Source organism: Protopterus annectens, chromosome 6.part0 (assembly GCF_019279795.1).
Source record: "Protopterus annectens isolate FY-2018-M chromosome 6.part0, PAN1.0, whole genome shotgun sequence".
NCBI classification, from domain to species: domain Eukaryota; kingdom Metazoa; phylum Chordata; order Ceratodontiformes; family Protopteridae; genus Protopterus; species Protopterus annectens.
The window spans coordinates 1624433539-1624461009 of NC_056737.1; the positions used below are offsets into that span (position 1 = coordinate 1624433539).

A 27471-nucleotide genomic window follows, 5' to 3' on the forward strand; every position below is an offset into this window, starting at 1 on the left:
GGACAGGATGAGTCTCAGCATCCATTCCCTTTCATTACGCCTAAAGTTATCTCTGAATTTATTTTTAGTAAATGTAAACAACTTTCTGTTTTCTATTTTGACCCTGAAAACTGTAATGAAAGGATTCTTCATTCCCTGGATGTTCACAAATAAGAAAATTTGCAGGAACAAAATTAGAAATTTCAAGAAAACTAATCAACTTTGTGTCATTTAAAGGAAAAAAAAAAACAGGTTCATAGGATGATACTAGGCTGTTGGCCCGGAGACCCTTATAAGCCTAGCCAAGAATTTTGCCCATGTTCCCTCAAAGCCAGCACTTGTTTCCCCTGTCCAGCAGGGACACAGGCGAGATCCCAGGGGGTGCATTTTCTGTTTCCATCCAGTCATCCAGGTTCTTCTTAAAGAAGACTAGAGAGGTAGTCTGCTTGACATGGATAAGGAGTTTATTCTACAGATGGAGGGAGTCTTTGGGACACAAATCTATCCCGCCAAGTTTTATTAATGTCACAGACCAGGTTAAGGCGTTGCGTGTGGGTTGCTCGAGTGGAGTTTGTCATATGGATATGCAGCAGCTCCATCAATGTTGGCTCTGAGATGGCAAGTAAAAGACAAATATTTTTATTTTTTCTTGTATGAGGAAAAAAAGCTATAAAATACATATTAAAATTTTGGAGCAAAATTATTGAAAACCATTAAAGGGTATAAGTATGTCTTTAGTATGGTAAAATAATTTTTTTATGTTGAATTTATTGAATATTTTTGCCTGAAACTAATATAATTATTGCTTCAGATGTCTTCAGTGTTATAAATACATGTCTGGTATCAGCAAGTGCTTGTCTTAGTTTGCTGTATTGGGTACAGAAAGCCCATCTACAGAGAAGACATAATGTGGTCACTAGTCGGTCACAAACAGCATTACCGACTAAAAGAATGTCCTAGAAGCTGCACTGCTGAAGGTTTATTAAAGCTTTCCTACAGAACATTTGAAGCAGTGTGCAGGGGGGCAGCAGAAAAAAAAAGCGCGATGATTGTGAGTCCGCACCTGTACCTTCATTGTTTAGTAAACATATAGAAATTTGAGAAACTTATCATGACAGACAAATATCTAAAATGTAGAATTGTCAATGACTAGAAGTTAGTCATACTTTTTGATGATGATGGATGACTCCTCAATGATAGTTTACCACTGTAATAGCATAGGTTGATTAGAATAATATACATGCAATGATAGAAATGTAATTTGTAAATTAATGTAAGTTTTGAAGTGTAGTGTTTTCTTTGGGCATCATCATCTTCTTCTTTCGGCTGTTCCCATTAGGGGTCGCCACAGCAGATCACTTGTTTCCATTTCTTCCTGTCCTCTGCATCTTGCTCTGTCACACCAACCACCTGCATGTCCTCTCTCACCACATCCATAAACCTTATCTTAGGCCTTCCTCTTTTCCTGTTAGTAGCTTCATTCTTAGCATCTTTTTCCCAATATACTCAGCATCCCTCCTCAGCACATGTCCAAACCAATGTAATCATGCCTCTCTGGCTTTGTCTCCAAACCTTCCAACCTGTGCTGACCCTCTAATATACTTATTCCTAATCCTGTCCACCCTCGTCACACCCAGTGCAAATCTTAACATCTTTAATTCTGCCACATCAAGCTCAAACACCTGCCTTTTTGTCAATGCCACTGTCTCCAACCCATATAACATAGCTGGTCTCACTACCCTCTTGTAGACCTTCCCTTTCACTTTTACAGGTACTCGTCTGTCACAAATCACTCCTGACACTCTTCTCCACCCACTCCATCCTGCCTGTACTGTCTTCTTCACCTCTCTTCCACACTCTCCGTTACTCTGAACTATTGACTCCAAGTATTTAAACTCATCCACCTTCGCCACCTCTACTCCTTGCATCCTCACCATTCCTCTATCCTCCCTCTCATTCACACACATATATTCTGTCTTAGTCCTGCTGACCTTCATTCCTCTTCTCTCTAGAGCATATCTCCATCTCTCCAGGGTCTCCTCCACTTGTTCCCTACTCTCACTACAGATCACAATGTCATCTGCAAACATCATAGTGGTAGAAAATAATAGTTCTGCTTTATATGATTTTAATTTAATGTAAACTCATTGATATTTTATATTATTAAACTGCTTCTTTTTATTGAGTTTTTATCATCTTTTCTTTACTAGGTGGTTTCCAGAAGTGCAAAACATATATTACCAAGGAAACAAACGAAAGCAGATTCCCAGCAGCAGCAACACTGCCAAATTGGAGTCTTTCTTCAATTGTGCTGCAGCACTGATGACATCCCAGCTTCAGAGTTTAGCACTGGCTTCTATTCAAGATTTTACTGACTTGATTGTGCAACCACTGGTAAGGAGATAGCCACAGCCATTAAATTACTGTACATGTCAATGAAGGAGTATAGCAGTACATCACAACATGGCAAAGTAATAAAGCATCTTTCATGAAAGTAGTAATATGTTGTTGTTTTGAAATGTCAAATGTTTGCAAAATATTACAAATCTTTGATATCTGTACATTTTAATAAAGATTGACTCATAGGTTCATAGGATGTTACAAAGCTATTGACCCAAGGGTCTATACAAGCCTAGCCATTAAATCTCAATATAATACTAGATGAGAGATATCGTCTATACCCAAGGTTTTTCAAACAAGGACTACCCTTGTCCAGGAGAGAAGCCAGGGCAATCCCCAGCAGAAATTTATGGTTTCCCATCCAGTAATCCAGGTTGAGCTTTAAAAAGGTTCATGGAGGTGCTCTGCTTGATATGGATTGGAAGCCTATTCCAGACGAGTGGCAACCTCTGAGAGATGTTTCTGTTTCTTCTGCAGGTCTTGTTTATGTTGCAGGCTAGATTGAGGTCCCTGGAACAGTTGGCTATGTCCCATTTGACTTGCAGATGTTTAGCATTTCCGTTAGATTTGGGTCAGAGATAGTCCTGTAAACCAGACAAAAGTCACCCCTGAGTAGTCTCTACGCTACTGAGTACAGTGAAAGTGACTTCAGTATGTCCGTATAAAACATGTGCTGGATACCCTGAATTTTCTTAGTTAGAAATCTCTGAGGTCTCTTAAGTTGCTGCAGGTGTCTGGTACAGTGCATACCAAAGGGAGCAATAAAGCACAGGGGAGTTGTAACCTCTTTTGTTTTTGAGTTGATGCCTTTGCTAATCAGGTGAGCAACGTAGAATGTCTTCCTCACCACAATAGATACATGGTGGTCAAAGCTGAGTTCACAGTCAACTTGTATTCCCAAGCCTGTTACTACTGAATTTGTAATTGGGGTATTATTGTTTATTCTATAATCATCAGTGACATTGCTTTTGCCAAAGGGAATGATGATGCATTTAGTTTAAGACCATGGTTTTGGCACCAATCATTCGTCTGTGTAAGCCCCTTTTGAAGTACAGTGTAATTTCTAGGGGATTCAATGATAGCACCTAATTTGCAGTCATCCACAAATTTGGTTAGCCACAGCCCCTCTGTTTTGGCCTGTACTTCTGAGAAGTATATGCCAAACCAGGAGGCCCAGCACTGACCTTTGTGGGACCCCACTGGTGACAGATCTTTTGGTAGAGGTAAAGTCTTGAATTTTGACAGGCTGTTGTCAATCTGTGAGCCAGTTTGCAACTCACCTGACAAGATGGGGTTGATATTCAACGGAGTTATTTTGTCAATGATGCCCGAATGTGGGATAGTATCGAAGGCATTGGCCAAGTCAAGATAGGCTGTGTGCATGGCTTTGCCCTTGTCTATAGCTCTGGCCAAATTCTCAAAGAAGTACCCCAGGTTTAGCAGGCTCTTGACAAAACTGAACTGGCACATATCCAGGGTTTGGAGGTCACCTATATCCTTATTTATGAGGTCCATGATGATTCATTCTGTTGCCTTTCAGATGATGCTGGTTAAACTTATGGGTCTATAGTTACTCAGGTCTGTTGCCGAGCTGCCCTTGTGGATATCATTATGCAAGAAAATGTTTTCGTTTCAGTAATGAGTATAAAATAAGGCATATAGAGATTGTGTATGATACAGATATTACCACGTGCATAGGGGATTGCAGGGTATTCAGCTAGTGGCCTCAATCATTGTTGCTACCATAAAAGCTAAGACACATACCAGATCACAGATGTTTACATGACAAATCTTCAAATGCTACTTTTTCAATGATGTACTAAAGCTATGCAACTTCAACTCACTCTAAAATGTTTACACTTATTCTGTGGGAAAAAATAAAAATAACACTTTTAATTATTGAGTTACTAACATCAACTACAGATTGACTGGGGAACTCAACTTCTGCCGTGAATTCCCATGAGATTTCCTGTAATTTTTCAATGATGTACAGTGGTAATGTCAGTGATACAGCAGGTAGCACACTCACCTTTGCAACAGAGGGCTGTGTGTTCTATTCCCACACCAGGTGGAAGGGTGCCGGACACTGCAGTGCAGCATAAGGGGAAGGGGGTGCTGCACTCCTGAGTGTGCTGTCCTTCAGATGAGACATTAAACTAAGGTGCCCCACCTGCTTGAGTTGGTGGTAGCTTGGATGGTAGTAAAAGATCCCACTGCACCTGTCGAAAAGAGTAGGGGAAATTTACTAATGCCCTGGCCAACTTTACCCTAGTAATATAAATATCATCTCAAGTTTCCCCAGAAAAGAGGCTACTAGCCTAGTGGGACTAACCCAGTCAGCAAAGAATAAATAAATAAAAATAAATAAAAACTTGATCAGTTTGTATATCAACAAGCAAATGAGAAGCTTTGCTTTCATTATCATTAACAGCCATCTGAAATCAGCCAGAATGCTGAAGTGATACAGTACTGGGGGAGATCTTGTTGCAAACCTGCATGATCTGATGTCATCTTCATTCCTCCTCAAGATAGGGTCTCAGATCCGACCTTCAGTTCTGGCTCAGCCACATTTCACAGACTTGGATCTGGCTCTCAAGCTCCTCCTCCTTACCCATCATGCCCTACATCCACCCAAATACCCCAGATCTCATTTGCCGCTTTAGTGTCCAGACGGGAGTCTCATGCTCTCAAGTTGTGGGATATTTTCCTTTGGGAATTTTTTGCTAAACTCTACTTAGATTGCATTGTAAGTCCTCCCTCTTTATTTCGTCTCTTCTAGTGTGCATGTGCTGTGTTTGGCTTTCCTGTAACAAAAAAAAAATGGGTAGTTGTAGCTTTTTGTAGTTTTTAAACCTTTGAAGCTTTAAAATTTAACTTAAAACTTTTTAGATTTAAATCTTACCTGTGATTTTTCATAGTTAGGTCTGTGTCAGTGCCTCACTTATCTTCGTCAGATAGGTTTGACAGTTTGTTTTTGGCAGCCTTTTGATTATGGCTGATAAGCCATAGCAAGGTTTCAAGTGCTGCACTTATTATGGGCATAAAATCCCCAACCAGGATGCCCACAAGGATGTATTGCCTGGGTGCTGATCATTTAAAAGTGGATTGTACTATTTGTGCTGCATTTAATCTGCATGCATTAGCTGACCAGAGAAACAGATTGATACTTAGAGGCCTTCTTCCCTTCTCAGCTCTGGAGGCTCAGACCCCTTCTTTGGCGTCATCTTCTTCTTCTCTGGCTACCACAAAAAAGGCTAAAAAGAGGTCTCTCCCTGTTTCCCCGAGGGACTGTCTTGAGGCTAAGAAGCCAAAGAAATTTTCGGATCTGAAGAAATTGCCTCCCCCTTCAGATCCAACAGCTCCTTCAGATCCAGGGGGTGTTATTACCATCTCTTCTCCACCTTCGTTGGTGCCAGTGTCGAATCCAATTCCTCAGGATCCAAGGGATTCGATGAAGTCCCCTGCTCTCTCTTCTAGGTCAAAGCATTCCCAACCTCCCTTATTGGCTTCATCCAGGTCTTCCAGAAGCTGGTCCAAGGTGAATATGGACGAGATAAGGAGATTTCTCAAGGCCCAAAACCAGATGGTGGTAGCCTCACATCTGTCTCCTGTTGGATCCCTGAGCTACCTTGGCCATGCCATCATGAATCTTTCTCTTGTCTGACCTTTGGTTTTGGAGTCACAGGATTCGGGACTTCCATGTGCATGGGGCTTGGTGCACAGAAGCTTCCTTTCTCACTGCCGAGGATGCCCTTGACTAGCCCTGTTCTTGTCTCCAAGCAGAGCAGGTCTCAGAGCTGTGGTGTTGGTGCTGGGTCCAAGGGACTGGGGTTGCCTTAGTCTTTCTTGGAGCCATGTCTTCTCCTAGGTGCCTCAGCACTTGACAGTTTGGGTCCAATCCATTCTGGAGGTTGTGGATCCGAGGTGAGTCCTGCCTCTTTTCTTTTAGTGGTTTCGGCTTTGGGGAGATGGAAAGGACTTCTCCCGGTCCTTTGGCCTTTCAGATAGTGAAGAAGGTTTTCTCCCAAGTTGGAAATCCAATGACACATGTCCCCCAATCCATCCCCATACCCCAGTCAGATCCAGGCCTTACTCCCATTCATCTTGCCATGAGTCTTCCTTTCCTGAACGGCCTCCAAAAACTCCCTGCTCAGGAGGGATCCCTTTCTTCCAACACTTTTCCAGAGTACCCCATTGAGGAAGTTCATCAGAAGACAATGTGCAAAAGGAGGCACATTGACTTCCCATTGGAGTCTTTAACAGAGGACACTGACTTCGATGAGGAAGAAGGATTCCCCCAATCCCTACCAGAAGATGTCTCCTTTGGGGACATAGTTGAGATTCTGAAGCAGAAAGGTGGGTGGTCTGCCCAACCTCCTTCCTCTGAGGAGTCATTTCTCTTGGAGGTGTTCGGGACAAGGCCCATCTACATCTTGGGTGACCCCAAGGCCCATCTACATCTTGGGTGACCCCCCCCCCTCCAGTGGATGCCATGGTTGACTTAGTGTCCTGCCGGGTATGGAAGAAACCGGACAGCACTGAGCCCATACCAAAATGACCGGATAGGTTTCTGGTACCTCCTGCAGATAGTAAACATTGGAGTAAGGGTCCCGTAGTCAATGCCATCATGGTGGTGGCAGCTACTATGAAAGAGCTGACAGAAGAAACTGCTAATGTCCGTCCATCTAATAAGGTGTCTATGGCTCTGGTCACATTCTGGAAGAAGTCCACCAGGTTTAGCAGGCATGACCTGCCCTCGACAAAGCCAAACTGGGATAGTTCCAGGGTTTGGAGGTCACCTATATCCTTATTTATGAGGCCCATGATGATTTGTTTCATTGCCTTACAGATGAGACTGGTTAAACTTATGGGTCTATAGTTACCTGGAGCTGTTGCTGAAAATGTTTTTGTTTCAGTAATAAGTATGTAATAAGGCATATAGAGATTGTGTATGATACAGATATTACAAAATGCGCAGGGATTACAAGGCATTCACCCAATGGCCTCAATCATTGTTGCTACCATAAAATCTAAGACACATACCAGATCATACATGTTTACATGACAAATCTTCCAGTGCTACTCTTTCAATGATGTACCAAAGTTATGCAATTTCGACTCTCTCTAAAATGTTCTTTACACTCATTCTGTGGGAAAAAATAAAAATAACACTTTTAATTATTGAGTTACTAACATCAACTACAGATTGACTGGGGAACTCTACGTTTGCCATGAATTCCTACCAGATTTCCTGTAAGTAATCTTTTTAATGATCTACAGTGGTAATATCAGTGACACAACAAGTAACGCACCTTTGCTGCAGAGGACTATGTGTTCTATTCCCACACCAGGTAGATGGATTCCTGGCACTGCAGTGCAGCATAAGGGGGGGAAGGGGTTGCTGCACTCCTGAGCATGCTGTCCTTCGGATGAAACATTAAACTAAGGCCCCATCTGCTTGACTTGGTGGTAATTCGGGTGGGTCTAAAAGATCCCACAGCACCTGTCGAAAAGAGTAGAGAAAATTTATCAATGCCCGGGCCAACTTCACCCTAGTATTATAAAATTCTCCTCAGGTTTCCCCAGAAAAAGAGGCTGCTAGCCTAGTGGGACTAACCTAGTCAGCAAAGGATAAATGAATAAAAATAAATAAAAACTTGATCAGTTTGTATATCAACAAGCAAATGAACAGCTTTGCTTTCCTTATCATTAGCAGCCATCTGAAATCAGCCAGAATTCTGAAGTGATACGGTACTGGGGGAGATCTTAATGCAGATTTGCATGATCTGATGTTGTCTTCTTCATTCCTCCTCATGATAGGGTCTCGGATCTGACCTTCAGATCCGGCTTGACCACATTTCACAGACTTGGATCCAACTCTCAAGCTCCTTCCTTTTACCCATAATGCGCTGCATCAACCCAAATACCCCGGATCTCATTTGTTGCTTTAATGTCCAGACTGAAGTCTCATGCTCTCAAGCTGTGGGTATTTTCCTTCAGGAATTTTTTGCTAAACTCTACTTAGATTGTATTGTAAGTCCTCCCTCTTTTATTTCTTCTCTTCTAATGTGTGTGTGTGTGTGTGTGTGTGTGTGTGTGTGTGTGTGTGTGTGTGTGTGTGTGTCTGTGTGTGTGTGTGTGTGTTTTTTTGTGTTTGGCTTTCCTGTAAAAATCAAAACAAAAAACATTTAGCTAGTTGTAGCTTTCTCTAGTTTTTAAACCTTTAACATTTAAAACTTTTTAGACTCAAGTCATAGTTAGGTCTCTGTCTGTACCTCACTTCTCTTTGTCAGATAGGTTTGACAGTTTGTTTTTGGTGGGCTTTTGATTATGGCTGACAAGCCATCACTGGATTTCAAGCACTGCAGTTAGTTGTAGGCATAAAATCCCCAAGAGGATGCCCACAAGGAGTGCATATGTATTGCCTTGATGCTGATCATTTAAAAGCAGCTTGTACTATTTGTGCTGCATTTAATCCATGTATGTTAGCTGACCAGAGAAGCAAACTGATACTTATGGGCCTTCTTCCCTCCTCGGCTCTGAAGGCTCAGACCACTTCTTTAGCTTTGTCTTATTATTATTATTCTTCACCGACTACCACAATAGAGGTTAAGAAGCTAAAGAAATCCTCTGATCCAACTTTCTCGGACCCGAAGAAATCACCTCCCCCTTCAAATCCAACAGCTCCTTCGGATCCAAGGGATGTTATTACCATCTCTCCTCCACCCACCTTTGTTGGTTCCAGTGTCGGATCCAATTCCTCGGGATCTGAGGGATTCAGTGAGGTCCCCTGCTCTCACTCTTCCAGGTCAGAGCATTCCTGACCTCCTTTATCAGCTTCATCTATGTCCTCCAGAAGCTGGTCCAAGGTGGATATCGACAGGATGATGAGGAGATTTCTCAAGGCCCAGCTCCAGATGGGGGTAATCTCGGCTCTGTCCCCTGTTAGATCTGTGAGCTACCCTGGCCCACACCATCAGGACTCCTCCGATCCGTCACAGGATTAGGGACTTCCATGTGTGCCAGGCTCAGTGCAGGGGAAGCCTCCTTCCTCAATGCTGAGAATGTCCTTGACTAGCCCTGCTGCAGTTCTCTCTGAGCAGAGCGGGTGTTGGAGCCATGGTGTCAGTGCTGGGTCCTGGGGACTGGTCTTGGCTCCAGCTTTGTTGGCACCATCCCTTCCCTTAGGCATCTCGGCATGGGTCCAATCCCTTCTGGAGGTTGTGAATCTGGGGTGAGTCCTGCCTGTTTTCCCTCTGTGGTTTTGGATTCGGGGGAGATGGAAAGGATTTGTCCTGGTTCTTTGGCCTTTCAGATAGTGAAGAGTGTTTTCTCCAGAGTTGGAGATCCAACTACCCATGCCTCCCAATCCACCCTGTACCCCCGTCAGATCCAGACCTTGCTCCCATTCATCCTGCCATGAGTCTTCCTGTAGCGAGCGGCCTCCAAGAACTCCCTGCTCAGGAGGGATCCCCTTCTTCCAACACTTTTCCAGACTACCCAGCTGAGAAGGTTCATCGGAAGAAGAAATGCAAAAGGAAGCATGTTGAGTCCCCACTGGTGTCTTTAACTGAGGACACTGACTTTGATGAGGGGGAGGGATCCCCCTGATCCCCACCAGAAGATGTCTTCTTTGGGAAAATATTAGAGATCCTGAAGCAAAACGATGGGTGGTCTGCCCAACCTCCTTCCTTTGAGGAATCGGTTCTGTTGAGGCATTTGAGATGGCATTTGAGATGGGCCAGTCTACATCTTGGGTGACTCCGTGGTGGACGCCCTGGTTGACTTAGTGTCCCGCTAGGTATGGAAGGAACTGGACACCATTGAGCCCATACCCAAATGACCCAATAAGTTTCTGGTGCCCCCTGCAAATAGGAGACATTGGAGTAAAGTTCCTGTAGTCTATGCTATCATGGTGGCGGCAGCCACTAAGAAAGAGCTGGCAGGAGAAACTGCTAATGTCCATCCACTTAACAAGGAGTCTAGAGTGTTGGAAAGGAATGGGAAGCACTTCTATGCCTTGGCCACCTTTGCACTGAGGTCGCTGAACTGTCTGGCTCATTTTACTCTGCTTCATTGAGATCTGATCAAGGAGCTCCCAGCTTTTGTTTCAGCGTCCATGTCTGCAGAGGAATTTAAGAAAGTTTCTCTGAAGGTGACCACTTTTTCATCTGTCGCCAACTCATTGATGAGGTTAATTTCACATACCACTGAGGGCACCTCACGAGCAGCCGGTTCAGGACTTTCCCTAAAGAGGCATGCCTAGATGAGGCTATGTGATTTTGCAGAGCACTTTAAGGCATCATTCTTGAATGCTCCTTATGATGGTTCCTCCCTTTTTGGCCATCAGTTTGGGATACACTCACCCACAGAGAAAAGGATAGGAAGACCTACGGAGTCAAATGTTCTACCCCCCAGAGGTCTTTCTTTAGGAACCAACATGGAGGCAAGAAAATGTGGATTTGCAAATCCCAGGGGCCTTTCCAGAACTCACACAGGGAACCCTCTAGAGGCAGGGGGAGGGTTTGATGGTAGATGCCACCCTACAGGCAGAAGGGGTCTGCAACACCAGAACTTTAGGGAAACCTTTCCCGATAAGCCTTACCAGTGCTCCTGAAGTGCCGCCTGACTGTCCCAGTCGGGGGGCCAACTAGCTTTGCACCCACAATCCTGGACCCAGTTGACTCAAAACCATTAGGTGCTAAGCATAATATCCAGAGGCTATTATATTCCCTTTTCTCTTCTACCCCAAACTTCAAAAGATTTCCAGACATGCCACCCGGTCAAAGGGAGCACGCAGCACAGGAAATCCAGCAACTGTTGCTAAAGAGAGTCATCCAAGAGGTACCAACTGAAAGAGGGTTCTGAACCTACTCTCACTTCTTTTTGATGCCGAAAAAGACAGGGGACCCAAGACCCATCCTGGATCTAAGCAAAGTGTATGAATACATAAAGAAGTTGAGGATCTGAATAGTTACAGTTCAGTCCATTCTGCCACTGTTGCACAAGGATGACTGGATGTCCTTGATAAATCTCAAGGGTGCATGCTATCACATCAAAATAGACAGGCAGTCCAGGAGATATCTGCACTTGCAGCTGGGAGCCATTACCAATTTAGAGCACTGCCTTTGGGCTCACCATAGCCCTCCAAGTGTTCACCAAATGCATAGCAGTGATAGCGGCTACCTTGAGGCTCAGGGGATTCCAGGTGTTTCCATACTTGGACGATTGGCTCCTGACCACTCGCACAAGGCATCGACTTATCCAAGCTAAGGATTACTCAAGTCAGTTATCACACCATAAGCTTAAGCAAATCCAACCTGACTCTGGTAAAAAACTTGGAATTGATAGGTAAGCAGCTCAAAAGAAGGGATCAGATAGCTTCTCTTCCTTTACACTGAGTAGCCACTCTGAGAGTTCAGGTAAAGGGATTGTTAGCCCAACAGCCCCCCCCCTTGCTGGATTGGTCCTGCATACCCTAGGATCCATGTCAACAGCTATTCTGTTAGTTCCACTAGCCAGATTTTTCATGCAGGTTCTCCAGTGGGCATTAGTGACACAGTGGTCCATCCTCTTTCAGCTGCTGTCCCATCACATCAGGTTGACTTCCATTTGCAAACATCACCTCAAGTTGGTGGATGCAGTCAGACAACATCATACTAGACAGACTGTTCTTGAACAGCCCCCCCCAATGGCCACCATCACCATGGATGCTTCCCAGTTTAGGTTGGGGGGCTTTACAATGGAAAGATGGCCCGATACACATAGTCCTCTACCGAGATCAGGTTGCATATCAATGTCCTAGATATAAGAGCAGTCCTCCTAATGTTGCAAACCTTTCAGGACGTTCTCCCTTTGGGGGACTATTGCAGTACACACAGACAACATATCTGTTATCTGGTACATCAACAAACAAGGATAAACCCATTCTTACCCCTTGTGCAGAGAGGCCATGAGGGTGTGGGAGTGGGTGATATCTTCAGACCACTTTCTAGTTGAAACCCCTACCCCAGAGAAAACCAGTAATTTAGCGGACAGACTCAGCAGATCACTCCTGGTTCCACACAAGCAGTCCCTCGGTCATTCAGTAGCGGACATGATGTTCATCGTGTTTCACTGTTGCAGTCATCACTGTAGGGTTCTTCCTGCCGGCAGGCAGCCCTCGGTCAGCCAGAATCCCAAAGTCTGGGTCCAGCGTCGGCTGTGTACTGACCCTCCCTGATGTCAGTGCGCCAGGGGTACAAAGCTCCCAGCCGACGCCATGTTCTCCAGTCTTTCTTGCCGCACGGTGGAAGCAGTTTGCAAGTGCTGGTTGGCTGATTCCTGTTATTTTTGGTACTTCTTTCCGAAGACATTCTTCTTTTCAAAGCTAAGTACCCCTTTGGGGAAACTTTTTTCTTGCTCCAGACCGATGGCAGAAAAAGTTAATAATTGTATTTCATGTGGGAAGCAAATACCTCATAAGGATTTTCACTCTTACTGTATTCCTTGTCTAGGCCCTGACCACGATGTAGCTAGTTGTCAGTTTTGTGCTAGATTTAATCAACGTACTATTAAAAGGAGATACTATTTTGAGTTTCATTACTTTGGGAGGCGATTTAATTATAACATGTCGGACATGCTTCCGACTACCGGAGTTCATAAAAGGCACAAGGATAAGGATAGGCCTCCGAGGTCCAAATCAGACGACAGTTTGCAATCAGAACCAGCTGCCAGTTCAGCCGTCATCAGTGAGGCACTTTCGCAGCCCCTGTCGTCGGCCATTACAGAACCGCTTGCCGAAACGGACTCCCACGAGGAGCCAACTAAGCCTTTGAATAATCCAGGTGCAGGACCTTCGGATAATGCTCCGTCGGATGGGACCGGAGCCGCTGTGCAGGTACCAGCTTCCGAGGGGGTTTTCAGGCCTACGCAGCTTCGGGTAAAGGCAAAGACTCCTTCTAAAACAAAGACTCAAGCCCAGGCCTCCTCTGATCTGGGACCTAAATCTCAAAAACAAATGCTTAAAATGGCGGAGGACTTGCTAACTATGATTAGGGGTTCACATCACCCTCCAGACAAAAGGCCAAGACAAGAATTGGATTATGAATCCTCTGATCAGGCATCTATCTCTTCGGTGTCTTCCTCTGAATAGGATTATACTTTCCCTCTTTATGAGGATTCTGATGCTGAGGAATCCATTCCTTCAGCTTCTCTTGAGGATTATTCTTTTGGGGAAACTTTACATGACACGAGGGAACATTTTCACTGGGAAGGACAGGAGTACTCTGAATCTAAGAGAAGGCTTAGGGATTTCCTTCTTCTTCCCCATCACAGACCCCTGGCTATTCCTCCTATTTTGGATATTGTGGATGATGTCTTTTCTGAGTCTATTTTAACTCCTGATTCCTTTCCTCCGGCCCCTGCTAAGCCTGATAGATATTACAGAGTCCCTGACTCCCACCAGTTTCTATTTAAAAATCCTACTGCTGATCCAGAAACCATTTCTCAGGGTCCTAAGGGTGCTAAGGCCACCACTGCTAAGAACCCTATTCCGTCAGATAAGGATTCTAGAGCTTTGGAGAGATGGGGCAAAAAAGTGTACACTTCTGCTACTTTATCTATTAGGGCTTTAAATTGTCAATTTCATATGTTGAAATATCAGCAATACCTTTTGTCTGTTATGAAACAAAAACTGTGTACCATTTCTGCATGTGCAGACAATATGGAATTACAAGACTTGATGCATGCTACTAAGCAGGTGGGGAAACATACCTTACACTGTGGTTTTGATGCTTTGGAGGCCTCTTGCAGGGCTGCTGCCACTGACACGGTCATTAGAAGGCATGCTTGGTTAAAAGAACAAAATTTGCCTGATCAAGTGAAAGCAAAATTACTGGATGCTCCTGTTCAACATAATGTTTTGTTTGGGTCTAAGGCTGAAGAGGTTATAAAGATCTATTCAGTCGCATACCGTCTGCTCAGAGGTGATCTGTGCCTGACATACAAGGCCATGTCCAACCCGGAATTAATGGACATGCTCCACCTCAAAAAATCCAAATCCACCAGAGCCACGAGAGCAACAGACTTAAACCTCAACACGGATACGTGCTGGAGGGACAGATTCATCACCCAGAGACTCCCTACACTATGGAACAGAATCCCAGTCCATGTGAGGCAGAGCCCCTCACTGACTCTGTTCAAGAGAAATCTTGACAAGTGGATGGGAGATCATAGGTTTACCCCGGGAATCATCTCTGTATCACTGCTGGACAGAGGCACAGCAAACTAGTGGGTATAGTATTCTCATCCTAAGGGGTGGTGAAAGCCACACACACTCTGGCTAGGCTTATAAATGCCCTAGGGCAGATAGCCTAGTATGAACCTATGAACCTATGAGCCTATAAGAAAATGGAGGATAAGGCAAAATCCATGCAAACGGTTAAGGATTTCTTACAAGTTCAGCCTCCTAGATTTGGCAGAAATTGGCCAGCTAAAACTTGGTCTTTTCCCAGCTCGGACAGGCCTCAGAGGGGTAGATATAGGCGCCCCAGAGGGAGGGCCCAAGCACAGACCTCTTATAGACCTAGACAGTGGAGTGCTTCCACCTCCAGGGGTGGAGAAGATAGGTCTCAACCTTATAGAAACAGGCTCAATGACTCCCCCTGCATGGCTCCAGGAACCTCTCTCCTGGAAGCTCCTCTGGGAGGAAAACTTTCTCTTTTTCACTGAAATTGGACTTACATAACCCAAGACAAGTGGATTCTGGATGTAGTTTTAAGAGGTTACAAATTCCACTTTCCCACCTTACCAAAACCAAACGGATGGCCAGACCTACCAAAAACTCAATGGGCAGAGGCATTAAAACAGGTGAGGTCCCTCATGGCTATGAGGACCATAGAACTGGTTCCAAATTTAGAGAAGGGACAAGGCTTTTATTCAAGACTCTTTCTAGTTCCCAGAAAGCAAAATACTTGGAGACCCATCCTGGATCTGTCCGTCTTAAATGCTTTCCTGGAGATACCAAAGTTCAAGATGCTTACTCTGCAGCAGCTCCTGCCAGTGTTGAAAAAATATATGGATGGTGACACTGGATTTAAAGGAGGCTTACCTACACATTCCTATCAGACAGGAGTGCAGAAAATTCCTCAGGTTCAAGGCAGGCTCGAAACATTACCAATTCTCTGCGCTGCCCTTTGGCTTGTCTACTGCGCCCGGGGTCTTTACCAAGTGCCTGACACCAGTAGTAGCTTACCGCAGACTCAAGGGAATTCAAATTTACCCTTATCTGGACGACTGCCTTATTCAAGCAGACAGCAAGAACATTTTACTCCGGCACCTGGAATTTGTTCAGAATCTACTCAAGTACCTGGGATTCACTGTGAACAGAAAAAAAGTCAAATTTGACACCCACTCAGGAGATAACTTTCCTGGGTGCTCTTTTAAACACAACAACCCAGATGTCATTCCTGACATCAGAAAAACAACTACAGCTGGCTTCAACTTTCAAAAGCCTGGCGTTGATGTCTCACCTAACTGCAAGGAAATTTCTGCTGGCTTTGGGTTACATGGCTTAATGCATCCTACTCATACCATATGCAAGGCTGCATATAGGAAGATACAGTGGTACCTAAAAAGCGTATGGTCCCAGCATTGTCACAGTCTGGAAACACTGATTGCTGTCTTGCCTTGCCTGCAAAAGGAATTCCATTGGTGGGCCATGGCATGTCTTCAAAACAAAGGGAAAGCCTTCAGTCTACCTCCAGCCTACCAAGTGATAACCACGGATGCCACAGATTATGCATGGGGAGCCCACTTGCAGGGGAAAGGCCTGCAAGGTTTTTGGACAGAGGATCAGAAGCATCTTCATATTAATTTAAAAGAGATGTTAGCTGTGCAGAATGCCCTCTTGGCTTTCAGGGATCTTTTACAGCCAGGGCAGCTACTGATATGGACAGACAACACCACAGTTATGTGGTACATAAACAAGCAAGGGGGTTCACACTCCTACCCCCTTTGCAGACTAGCCATGACTCTATGGAACACAGCACTAGCTTGCAAAGTGGACCTACAAGCTCAATTCCTGTCAGGGAAACAAAACACTCTGGCAGACAGCCTGAGCAGGAACCTGTCAGACCCACACGAGTGGATGCTAGACACCCAAATATTCAAGATGATTACAGAAGCCTGGGGCTGCCCGGACATCGATCTATTTGCATCTCCCCACAACTACCAGTTACAGACTTTTTGTACAAGGACATATCACAAGCTAGCATGGAAAGTGGATGCTCTCTCATTCAGTTGAAGGAACCTCTCTGGGTATGCCTTTCCACCACTACCTCTTCTACCAAGGGTGTTATTAAAAATAAAACAGGACAAACCAAAGCTGATCTTACTAGCCCCAAATTGGCCTCAACAGTTTTGGTACTCAACACTGATAAATCTATCCCAGGAACCTCCTTGGATTCTACCTCAGATTCCATATCTTTTGTCTCAACATCAGGGCCAGGTCCTGCACTCTCATATCAAAACTCTCAGCCTGGCAGCCTGGCGTATTCAGGGTCTATGGTTAATCCTACCCTTTCCAAACAGGTCATGGATGTTATCTTAGAAGCCAGAAGGCCTAGCACTAGGAAATCTTATGAAGGTAAATGGAAGAGATTTTGCACCTGGATGCATGCTCAGGAATCAGATCCTCACATTCCAAATATTCCATTGATTTTACATTACCTAACAGATATGTTGCATAAGGGTTTATCTTTTTTCCTCCATAAAAATACATGCCTCAGCTATCTCTGCACATTATAATACATGCTCAGGATTCAGATCCTCACATTCCAAATATTCCATTGATTTTATATTACCTAACAGATATGTTGCATAAGGGTTTATCTTTTTTCCTCCATAAAAATACATGTCTCCGCTATCTCTGCACATTATAATACAGACCCACCTATTTTTTAACATCCACTTCTGAAACAATATCTCAGAGGAGCAAAGAATTTAAGGCCCCCTAGGACACCACCCATTCCTGCCTGGGACCTCAATTATGTCCTGGAAAAACTTACTCTGCCTCCTTTTGAGCCTGCTGCCACATCTGATATAAAGTATTTATCATGGAAGACTGTTATCCTAATGGCTTTAACTTCAGCCAGGAGAGTCTTGGAGTTACAAGCGCTCATGGCCGTGGAACCTTACATTATTTTTCATCAAGACAGGGTTTCTTTGAGGACTAACGTACTTTCATGCCTAAAGTGGTTTCTAAAGTGGCTTTAAACCAAACTATTCACCTGCCAACTTTTTTCCCTAATCCACAAAATAAGGGGGAGAGGATTTTGCATTCTTTGGATGTGCACAGGCAGCTTCGCTTTTACCTGGACAGAACCAAGGATATCAGGAAAACTGAACAACTGTTTGTTTCTTATGCAGCAAATTCCCAAGGCAAAGCTATTTCAAAACAGACCATTTCTAAATGGATTGCTCCTGGAATCAGATTTTGTTACTCTCATCATGGAAAGCAAATTCCAGGAAAAATTAGGACACACTCTACCAGAGCTGCTGCTACTTCAGCTGCCTTTCTCAGGGGAGTCCCTACCAACGATATTTTGGAAGCTGCAACTTGGAGTTCAGTGCATACTGTCTCTAAGCACTATAATCTCCCTCTTTATTCTAAGTCTAGGGTGGGCTTTGCTTCTGCAGTCTTACAAGGCCTTCTAGCCGCCCCTTCTATTCAATAACCACCTCCCTTTATTTCAGCTTTGGAATTCAACCCTACAGTGATGACTGCAACAGTGAAACACGATGAACATAGTACAGTTGTGTACACTTACCATAAATGTAGATGTTCGAGTGTCTTCACTGTTGCAGTCTGGGATACCCACCCTCCTGTCCCCTCTTGTACTTTTATTGGTGTGGTTCCCTGCTTCACCCTTCTCCTGAGGTGTATTTGCTACAGGGTATGGGGTTTGTTGTATGTTACATTTTTATTTTATTTTTAGCCTTTACTTTTGGGCACCTGACATCTGGGGCAAGAAAGACTGGAGAACATGGCGTCGGCTGGGAGCTTTGTACCCCTGGCGCACTGACGTCAGGGAGGGTGAGTACACAGCCGACGCTGGACCCAGACTTTGGGATTCTGGTCGACTGAGGGCTGCCTGCCGGCAGGAAGAACCCTACAGTGATGACTGCAACAGTGAAGACACTCGAACATCTACATTTATGGTAAGTGTACACAACTGCACTATCTTCAACTGTTGGGGTCAACCATGACATGACCTCTTTGCCTTTCCCCGCAACAACAAATGCAGCAAGTTCTTCACTCTGATCCCTCCTCAAGGGTAATCCTGGAGGGATGCTGTAGTTCACGATTGGCCCCAAGGTCTTCTGTATGCTTACCCTCCTTTCTGCTCATCCTGAAGTTCCTTCAGAAGGCAAGTAGGTTGAAGAGCTCAGTCATCCTCATTGCCCCCTTCTGGCCTCATCAGGTGTAGTTCCCCTTCTTATGGTTTCATCTGAAATTTCCTCCTTGGATAACTAGAGCCATGTCAGGACCTCCTTTCTCATCCATCAGGAATGCGGTATCCGAATCTTTGGGTCCTCAAATTGACCGCTTAGTTTCTCCACTTCCAAACCTAATGAGACATTCCAGGCTTAAGTCCCCATTCCGAAAATTTCTTCTAGCCTCCTAGGCTTCCACCAAAAAAGTCTACACCAGTAAGTGGAAGAGATTGGGAGGGTGGCCTAATGGTTAAGGTGCTTGCCTTACAAGCACATGTTGCAGGGTTTGAGTCTCACAAGGGATAATTGGCTAGGCTTAAAATGACTCGCAAGGGCAGTTAGCTTAGTACGAACCTGTAATCCCCTATAATCCCTATAATTTGTTATTTAGGCCACAAGCAAAACACTGACCCCTTTTCAACACCAGCTTCAGACATTTTGCTATTTCTTAGTACCCTTTTCAAGGAAGGTGCTAGCTTCTCGACTGTCAAAATCCAGTTAGCTGCTATTTTCAGTTTTCATGCTGCAAGTTAGTCCCATTCTCTGTTCACTTTTAGGCTATACAAATCCTTCATGAAAAGTTTTTTCATATTAAGGCCTCCAGTCAAGGACCCATTCCCTCCTTGGGACCTCACTCTTGTGTTGCAGGCTTTGACCCAGGGACCCTTCGAAGCAACATTAAGTTGCGACTTGAAGTTTATGTCATGGACACAGTCCTTGTGGTGGCTATAACTTCTGCTAAGAGGATTTCTGAACTACAAGCCTTATTCTCTAAGCCTCCTTACATACTTTTTTCATAAAGACAGTGTGTCCTTATGCACCAGTCCTTCCTTTATGCTCAAAGTAGCTACTGAAAGCAATTATCAGTCAATCCATCCAATTACCAGTGTTCTTTCCAAATTTTTCTAATAAAAGAGAGTATGTTCTCCATCTTCTAGATGCTCATAGACAACTCCATTTTTACCTGCACAGGACCAAACAACACAGGAAGTCTGATCAGCTGTTTGCAGCTTTCTTATCTAATAGACTTGGACAAGTGGTGTCTAAAATTACCTTGGCAAAATAGTTATCTGGTTGCATTTCATACATTTACTCATCCAAAGGATTGGAATTACTTAGACCTCCCAGGGCACATTGCACCAGAGCTATGGCTACTTCTACGGTTTTCTATTCTAGAACTTCCATTGATAATATTTGTGCAGCATCGACATGGTCTGATAGTCACACTTTTGTATTGCACTACAAGTTGGATATCATATCCAGGAGCAGGGCCTCCTTTGGTTCAATGGTACTTTGGCATATCCTTCCATGAGGGCCACCCCAGGATCTATGTATCTGGGGACTCTGACCATGTCATGAGGAGGAATGAAGAAGACACCATCAGATTGAAAGGTTATGTCTTACCATAACTTGGCATCTTTGTTGTCTTCCTTCATTCCTCCTCACTTTCCTAACCAACCATCCCACTGCCGTTTTTATTCTAGAAGAACCTGGATTATTAAGGGACTCCTATGTCACATGTCTGAGCCTCTTCTGCCATTCTTTGCTGTATGGTGATGTATGTATGAAATCAGCAAACTCGATTTTTGAGGTATTTGGGTGGTTGTAAGGCATTATGGGCAAGAAGGAGGAGCTTGAGAGTAGGATCCAAGAATGTGGCTAAGCTGGATTTGAAGGTCAGATCAGAGACCCTGTCATGAGGAAGCATGAAGGAAGACAACAACAGATGCCAAGTTATGGTAAGACATAACCTCTTGATGTGATGTTGTCAATCTCGTCATTATTTTTACTGATGGATATGATATGATCTGTCAGATCCATCTCAGCCATTTTGCAAGCTGGAGGTCTTCAGCAAAGATCATGGGTCTCCATTGCTCATAATGCAACCTCCTAGCTTCCCCAGATCTTGTTTACCGCGCAGCAAAGAGGTCATTTAGCAGCTTTTGGCTAAGTGTTTTTCATATTTATACTCTTTTAATACTACAGTTTTTCTGACTTTTCATAGTTTTAAAAACCCCTTTTACTTAATATCTTTACCCTGAACAAGTGTTTGCGAGTCTCTTTCCCTTTCTCCTTTTATCGTAGTTAGCGTATGTTCAAGTTAGAGTGTGTCTTAACTAGTCTGACCAACGTCTGTTTAAAGTAGAGAACATTCTTTTCTCCTTTCTAACCTTTTCTATCATTAAAAAATAAATTCTCTCGTTCCTTTCAATTTTTTCGGTCCATTTCAGTTAGAGGACTGTTCCCAGTGTTTTGTGTGTGTGTCCTGTTCCTCCTCTTCTTTTCTTATTTTTTGAGGGAGGAAAGCCTCTGAACTTCAAAAAAAAAAAAAAAAAATGTGAAAAATGCGGGAAAAAGATGCCCCTTAGAGATTCACACAGCCTATGTGTGTAATGGTTGGGGCCACTACATTTACAAGAATCGTGCTCCATCTGCCATGGATTTAACGAGCGGGCATCGATGGAGTGCAAGAATAAACTTATTCTAAAAGGTCTGATTAAGACCTCCTTTTCTGAGTCTATATCACCAAAATCGTCTTCCTCAGCAAAGTCTGAAAAACTGGATAAGCCACAAAAATGAGCTTCTTCAGAGCTGAGATCCTCTGGAGCCAAAGCAGAAAGCTCCCAAGCTGTCAGCTCCAAAGGAAATATGAGAGAAGACAACTCAAGTCTGTTCCAAGTCAGTTTTTCCATCTCTTTCAACTTTCTGATTTAAAAGCCTGCATTTGCACTTGTTTCCCACCTTTCCTGTAACTAGTCTGGTCCAGATACAGATTTGCTGCATCCAGGACTGCTTGTAAGCTTCTGAGCCCCTGCCACCCAAGCCTTTCTGTTTTGGAGGGAAGCCTTCTAGCTTATAATTGAGAGTGGTAAGCACTAGGTAGCCTATCTACCACAAGAGTGGTTTCTGGCCCAGAAATTGTAGTTTGGGTAGTTTTTCCATCTCTTTCAACTTTCTGGTTTAAAAGCCCGCATTTGCACTTGTTTCCCACCTTTCCTGTAACTAGTCTAGTCTAGATAAATATTTGCTGTATCCAGGACTGTTTGTGAGCTTCTGAGCCCCCCCAAGCCTTTCTGTGTTGGAGGGAAACATTCTAGCTTATCAGTGGGAGTGATAAGCACTAGGTAGCTTATCTACCACAAGATCCAGGTACAAATTCTTAGTTTTAGCACTTGAATGTGTTTATTCGTGCTCAGCACTTGTTAACACTAAATAAGCTACAAATTACTACAGTACTCAACCTTCCTCTTTACCTAGATGAAAACCGTTCTTGTACTTACTTTCCTCACTTGCTTAGAGAAAAAACAGCTCTTATACTCACTTTCCTCACTTGTTTAGAGGAAAGCAGTTTTTTTTATTCAGGCATGCCCAATCTGATGAATCTGGGCATCTTGGGGCAATGTAGCAATTGCCTCATGTACACAGACAACTCTCTCCTCCTACTACCCAACACCACAACCTGTGAGAGATGCACTTATCTAGCCAAACTGGAGGTAAAGCTGTCTCTCCAACCAAGACTGAACTTGACAGTCAAGAGGAGAAGGTAAACACTTGCACCACACCACACTCATTGCATAGTCCCACTAAACCTACACCACCAAAATCCACACATAGAAACACAAAAACATTTGTGGGGGCTTTCAATAATAATCTGCTCAAGCAACAGAGACCTCCAAAGCAGAAACGCAAGCAAACTCCACCCCCCAAACACAACCCAAATGACACATAGCCCACAGACTCAGTGTGCCACTCAACCACAACTCATAAAGCAAAACAACGTCCCTGACACACTAGTCATAAGTGACTCTGTAGTCAGGCACACTGATGTCCCACTCACCAGGCTAAACAAGGAGAAGGTTACTGTCAGCTGCCTGTCGGGTGCCAGGATCTGTCACATAACCCACGCACTCAGGTCACTCCACAAGAAGTACAAATATGACTCTGTCATTGTCCATGCTGGTGTGAATGACATGAGACGTACCTCCCTGGACTACATGAAAAGAGACATGGAAGAGCTCTCCGATCTTGTAGCCCAGGCAGGTATGACTCTAGCCCTGAGTAGCATCCTGCCATTGCCCAGAATGATACCGCAGTACAAGGACAAATTGATTGACTTCAACAATTGGCTAAGCCTCTGGTAAGAGGATCCAGTATCTGTCTGCCTGGGATGACATGGTTGACAGCCCACGATGCTTTGCCAGAGATGGCCTGCGCCTGTCACCCCTGGGATTCCGGATACTGGCTAAGGCTCTTGTTGCCCCTATAGTGCCCTTTTTAGGCAAGGTTCAAATGACAAATTCACCATCATAACAAGAACAGGCAAGCAAAACCTGAGGGTAATGCTACTCAGTGCTAGAAGTCTAAATCTCAAAATGCACTCCCTCAAGACACTCCTTAAAATGGAGAACATTGATATCTGTGCAGTGACTGAGACCTGGTTCAAGGCTCTAGAGAGCAACCCTGCATTACCAGACTATAACTCATACCACTCTTTTTGGCCACCTAACCTGGACCGGAACACCAAAGGTGGAGGTGTGTCCATATTCATTAAGGATATCCACACCTCCAGGCTAGTTGCTTAGCATAATGCATCCGAGGTTATCCAAGTGCAACTAACTCTGGGCAAAACTGAAATCCAAATTGTAGCTTGCTACAGATCCCCCACCATGCCCCAGGATTCTCACTCCTCTTTTCTTGATATACTAGAAAATATTAAGAGTTCATCCAAACACCCTAATAATGGGCTATTTCAACTACCCTACCATTAAATGAGAAAATTACTCATGTACCAACTCCTTCACTCAACGCTTTCTGGAATTCATAAATTCCAATGCCCTGAATCAACTTATCCACACCCCCTCCAGGGGCAACAGTATCCTAGACCTAGTCATTACCAACATGAGTGACCGGTGTTCCACACGTGAAGTCAACTCCTCGGTCAGATCCAACCATAAGCTAATCACCCTAGATATCTACATCCCGCCCCCACCCCCCATTAAGGAAATCATGATAAAACATTTCTCCAAAGCCAACTTCATGCTTCGTAAGACAGAAGTGGCGAACTTCATGACACCCATGCAGATGAACAATACAGTTACAACTGCTGAATCCTACACAGATGCACTCTATAAGCACTTACATCAGTGCATGGATCGTGCTATCCCAAACAGAACCAAGACACTATCCTCCAAAAAAAGGAAGCCAATCTGGTGGTCCCCTGTCATAAGTAAACTTTACAACAGAAGGAAGAAACTGTTGCAAAAGAGAGTAAAATCCCATGAGTGGAGGAGTTCCCTGGTCAGCCTTTGTAAGAAGCTGAGATCCCTTATAAGATCCTCCAAAGCTAGCTATGAAAACAAAATCACGACTGATTCTAGGGACAACCACAAAGGATTCTATAGCTATGTCAAGAATCTCAATGGCAACACCCAGCTCTGCTCTGAATTACAGCACAATGGCATGAAAATTACAGAACCAACTGATATTGCAAACGTCCTGGCAGATAGGTTCAGTGGTAACTTTACCCCCCTGACTCCCTGAAGGGCCCATAACTATACAAGAAGAATGTAGAGTCCCTGTAATCACAACTATGCAGGTAAAAGCTGCACTCTCTAAAGCCAAAAACACAGCATCCATGGGACCGGACAACATCCCAGGCTGCGTTTTACACGAACTTCAGAATGAACTGGCTCCCCACCTAAGCAGCATATTCAATCATAGTCTCACATCAGGCTTTGTGCCAACTGAATGGCACACAGCAACAGTTATCCCACTCCACAAAGTTGGGGAGCCACCAGTGATCCCGGGAACTTTCACCCTATTAGTATGACAAGCCTGGTCTCTAAGGCCATGGAACGTATCATCATGGAATTCATAAACAAAGATATTGGTAACCTCCAAACTCTGGACCACACCCAGTTCAGATTTGTGAAAGGCATATCATGCCTTCTAAACCTGATTGACTTCTTTGAGGCAGTCACCCAAGCTGTAGATGAGGGTAAGGCGGTTCACACAGCTATCTTGACCACACCAAGGCTTTGACACCATCCCCCATTCTGGAATTATAGTTAAACTTACTAAGCTGGGCATTAATCCCTACGTCACTCAATGGGTTGCCAACTGGCTTACTGACAGAACCCACATTGTAAAAGTAGTTGACTCCAAATCCAGCTCCAGACAAGTGACAAGTGGAGTACCTCAGGATTCAGTCCTGGGACTTCTCTTGTTTGGTATCTACTTCCCTGAAGTACAGGCCAACACTAAGGGACTCTGGCTAACAGAGTTCAAAGATGACTGCAAACTGGGAGCCATTATTGAATCCCCAAATGATGTTGATACTCTACAAAAGGGCCTTACAGAAACAGATGCTTGGTGCCAGAGCCATGGGCTCAAGCTTAATGCCAAGAAATGTATAGTTATCCCCTTTGGAAAAAAACATGTACCCGTGAATTACCACATAGGTGGCAGTACACTAAACACCGAAACTGATAAGAGACTTAGGGACACAGGTGGACAGTGGTCTCACCTTCAATAACCACATCACCACAATAGTCAGGAAATCCTTCTTTGTGGCACACCTCATCACTAAGGGCTTTTCATCTAGAAAAAAGGAGGTCATTGTCCCACTGTGCTCATCCCTCATTTGAACCATTATAGAACACAATGCCCCATTTGGTATGTACCTCTCAAGACATCTGCAACAACTGGAAAGGCCACAGAAATACCTCACTAAAAGAATCACAGGCCTAAAGCAGATGCCCTATGCTGACTGCCTTAAAAAACTCCAGCTATACTCTGTCGCATATCGTCTACTCCGGGGCTTTCTCTGCTTAACATACAAAGCCATGTCAAACCCAGAGCTGTTGGACATGCTACACTTAAAGAAATCCCAATCCCTCAGAGCCACACGCTCCAGGGATCTAAACCTTGTCATCACAATAAACAAAACATGCTGGAGGGATAGGTTTCTGACCCAGAGACTCCCCAGATTCTGGAATAGACTGCCCATACATGTCAAGCAGAGCACCTCTTTGGCTGTCTTCAAATGGAACCTTGATGACTGAATGGGAGAAAAGAAATTCACCCCAGGGATCACGTCAGTCGTCCTGCTAGTACATTCTTGGGTCCCTTCACCTTTTCTAGCAAGATCAAGGTCACCTACCCTCTCTACTTGGTCGACCAGGTGTCTGTCTGATTAAGATGTGGATAAGGTGGTGGCGAGACTGTTAAAGACACCGGCCTTAGCCAAGTTATTGTTGGATCCAAGCCCACGGGAATCAAATCAGGCAGTCTTCCCTCAGATCTGGCATCTGCCCCAGAGTTTCTGTCCAGTCAGAGCAGGAGACCCCCTGGGAGCTGACACTCTCCAGTGTGGTCTGTAGAGCTAGTTTGGATCTCACCGGATCTGACCCTGCCTCTGAGGGCCTCGGTGTGGGTGAGGTCAGCTCCTACCTTGACTTTGGAGCTTCCATCTCCTGCTCCGGTGGTTCCATCAGCTCAGACAGCTCATTTGTTGGATCCGGGGAGATCTTTGGAGGAGGGACGTACTGCCTTTGAAGTTATGAGAAGGGTTCTGACTACCTCTCATTCTGAGTCACAGTCTCCCTCAGATCTTCCTCCCAGCTCTGTCCAGGTGTCTTTGTCTTCTCATCTACCCTCTCCACAGGTCCACAGAGACCCTAGGCCTCAGGATGTGCAAAAGGGGACTTCCACTCTTCTGAAACCTCCCCAGAGTATCCCACTGAAGAGGTCCCTCAGAGGAGGACATGCAAGAGGAAGCATCTCGACTTCCCAGATGTGCCCATCACATCTGATACTGACCCCGAAGCAGAAGGGTCCCCACAGTCTCCTCTTAAAGATGTCTCTTTTGGAGGCATCCTGGAAATCCTAAAGCAGAGAGATGACTGGCAGTCCTCCTCCCCTTTGGCCGAGTTGGTTTACCTGAAGGCCTTTGGGTCTCACCCTTCAACCTCTTGAGTGACCCCTCCTTCCAATGAGCTTATTGAGTTAATCTCTCAGAAGGCTTGAGAGACCCCAGAGCCTACTCCCTAGGAGGCCAAATAAATATATTGCAGCCCCTAAGAATAAGAACTTTTTGACAAAGGGTGTAGCAGTTCATGGGTCATGATGGTGGCCACTAAAAAAGAGCTTTCCGAGACCAGTTCTTCTGTCCATTCTTCGAATAAGGATTCCAGGTCTATGGATAGGTAGGGGAAACACGTCTTTTCATCAGCGACCTGTGCCTTATGGTCACTGAATTATCTTACTCACTTCATTGGATTGCAAAAGAACCTGTTAAAGGTACTTTCAGACTCCCTCCAAGGAGCGGTAGCTGATGCGGCGGCAGATAGTCAATGCTCAGCTCGCCAACCTAAATTCAGTTGTTAACTTGTCCACAAGGCTCATATCTTATGTAGCAGATGGAATGAGTAGGACAGTGGTTTCAGGTATCTCTGTCTCAGGAGGCAGGCTTGGATGCACCTTTGTGATTTCACCAGGTGGGAACAAGAAGGGTAAGACCTTGTCTGCCACTGGAGCACATTTTTCCACACTTACTAGACCCTTTCCCAAAGTTCAGAGAGGTAGTGGGAAGATGTGGTTCAGAAAATATCAGAG

At 44.5% G+C, this 27471-nt stretch overlaps 1 protein-coding gene across 1 annotated transcript in view; it reads left to right on the forward strand.

Annotated features, from left to right (window-relative positions):
• Nucleotides 1–27471, forward strand: part of DNAH7 (dynein axonemal heavy chain 7) — a 4771155-nt gene that overhangs the window by 822737 nt on the left and 3920947 nt on the right. Inside the window, exon 7 of the mRNA XM_044073696.1 lies at nucleotides 2190–2373. Within this exon, the coding sequence (XP_043929631.1) occupies nucleotides 2190–2373 (184 nt within the window). The remainder of the gene's footprint in view (nucleotides 1–2189; nucleotides 2374–27471) is intronic.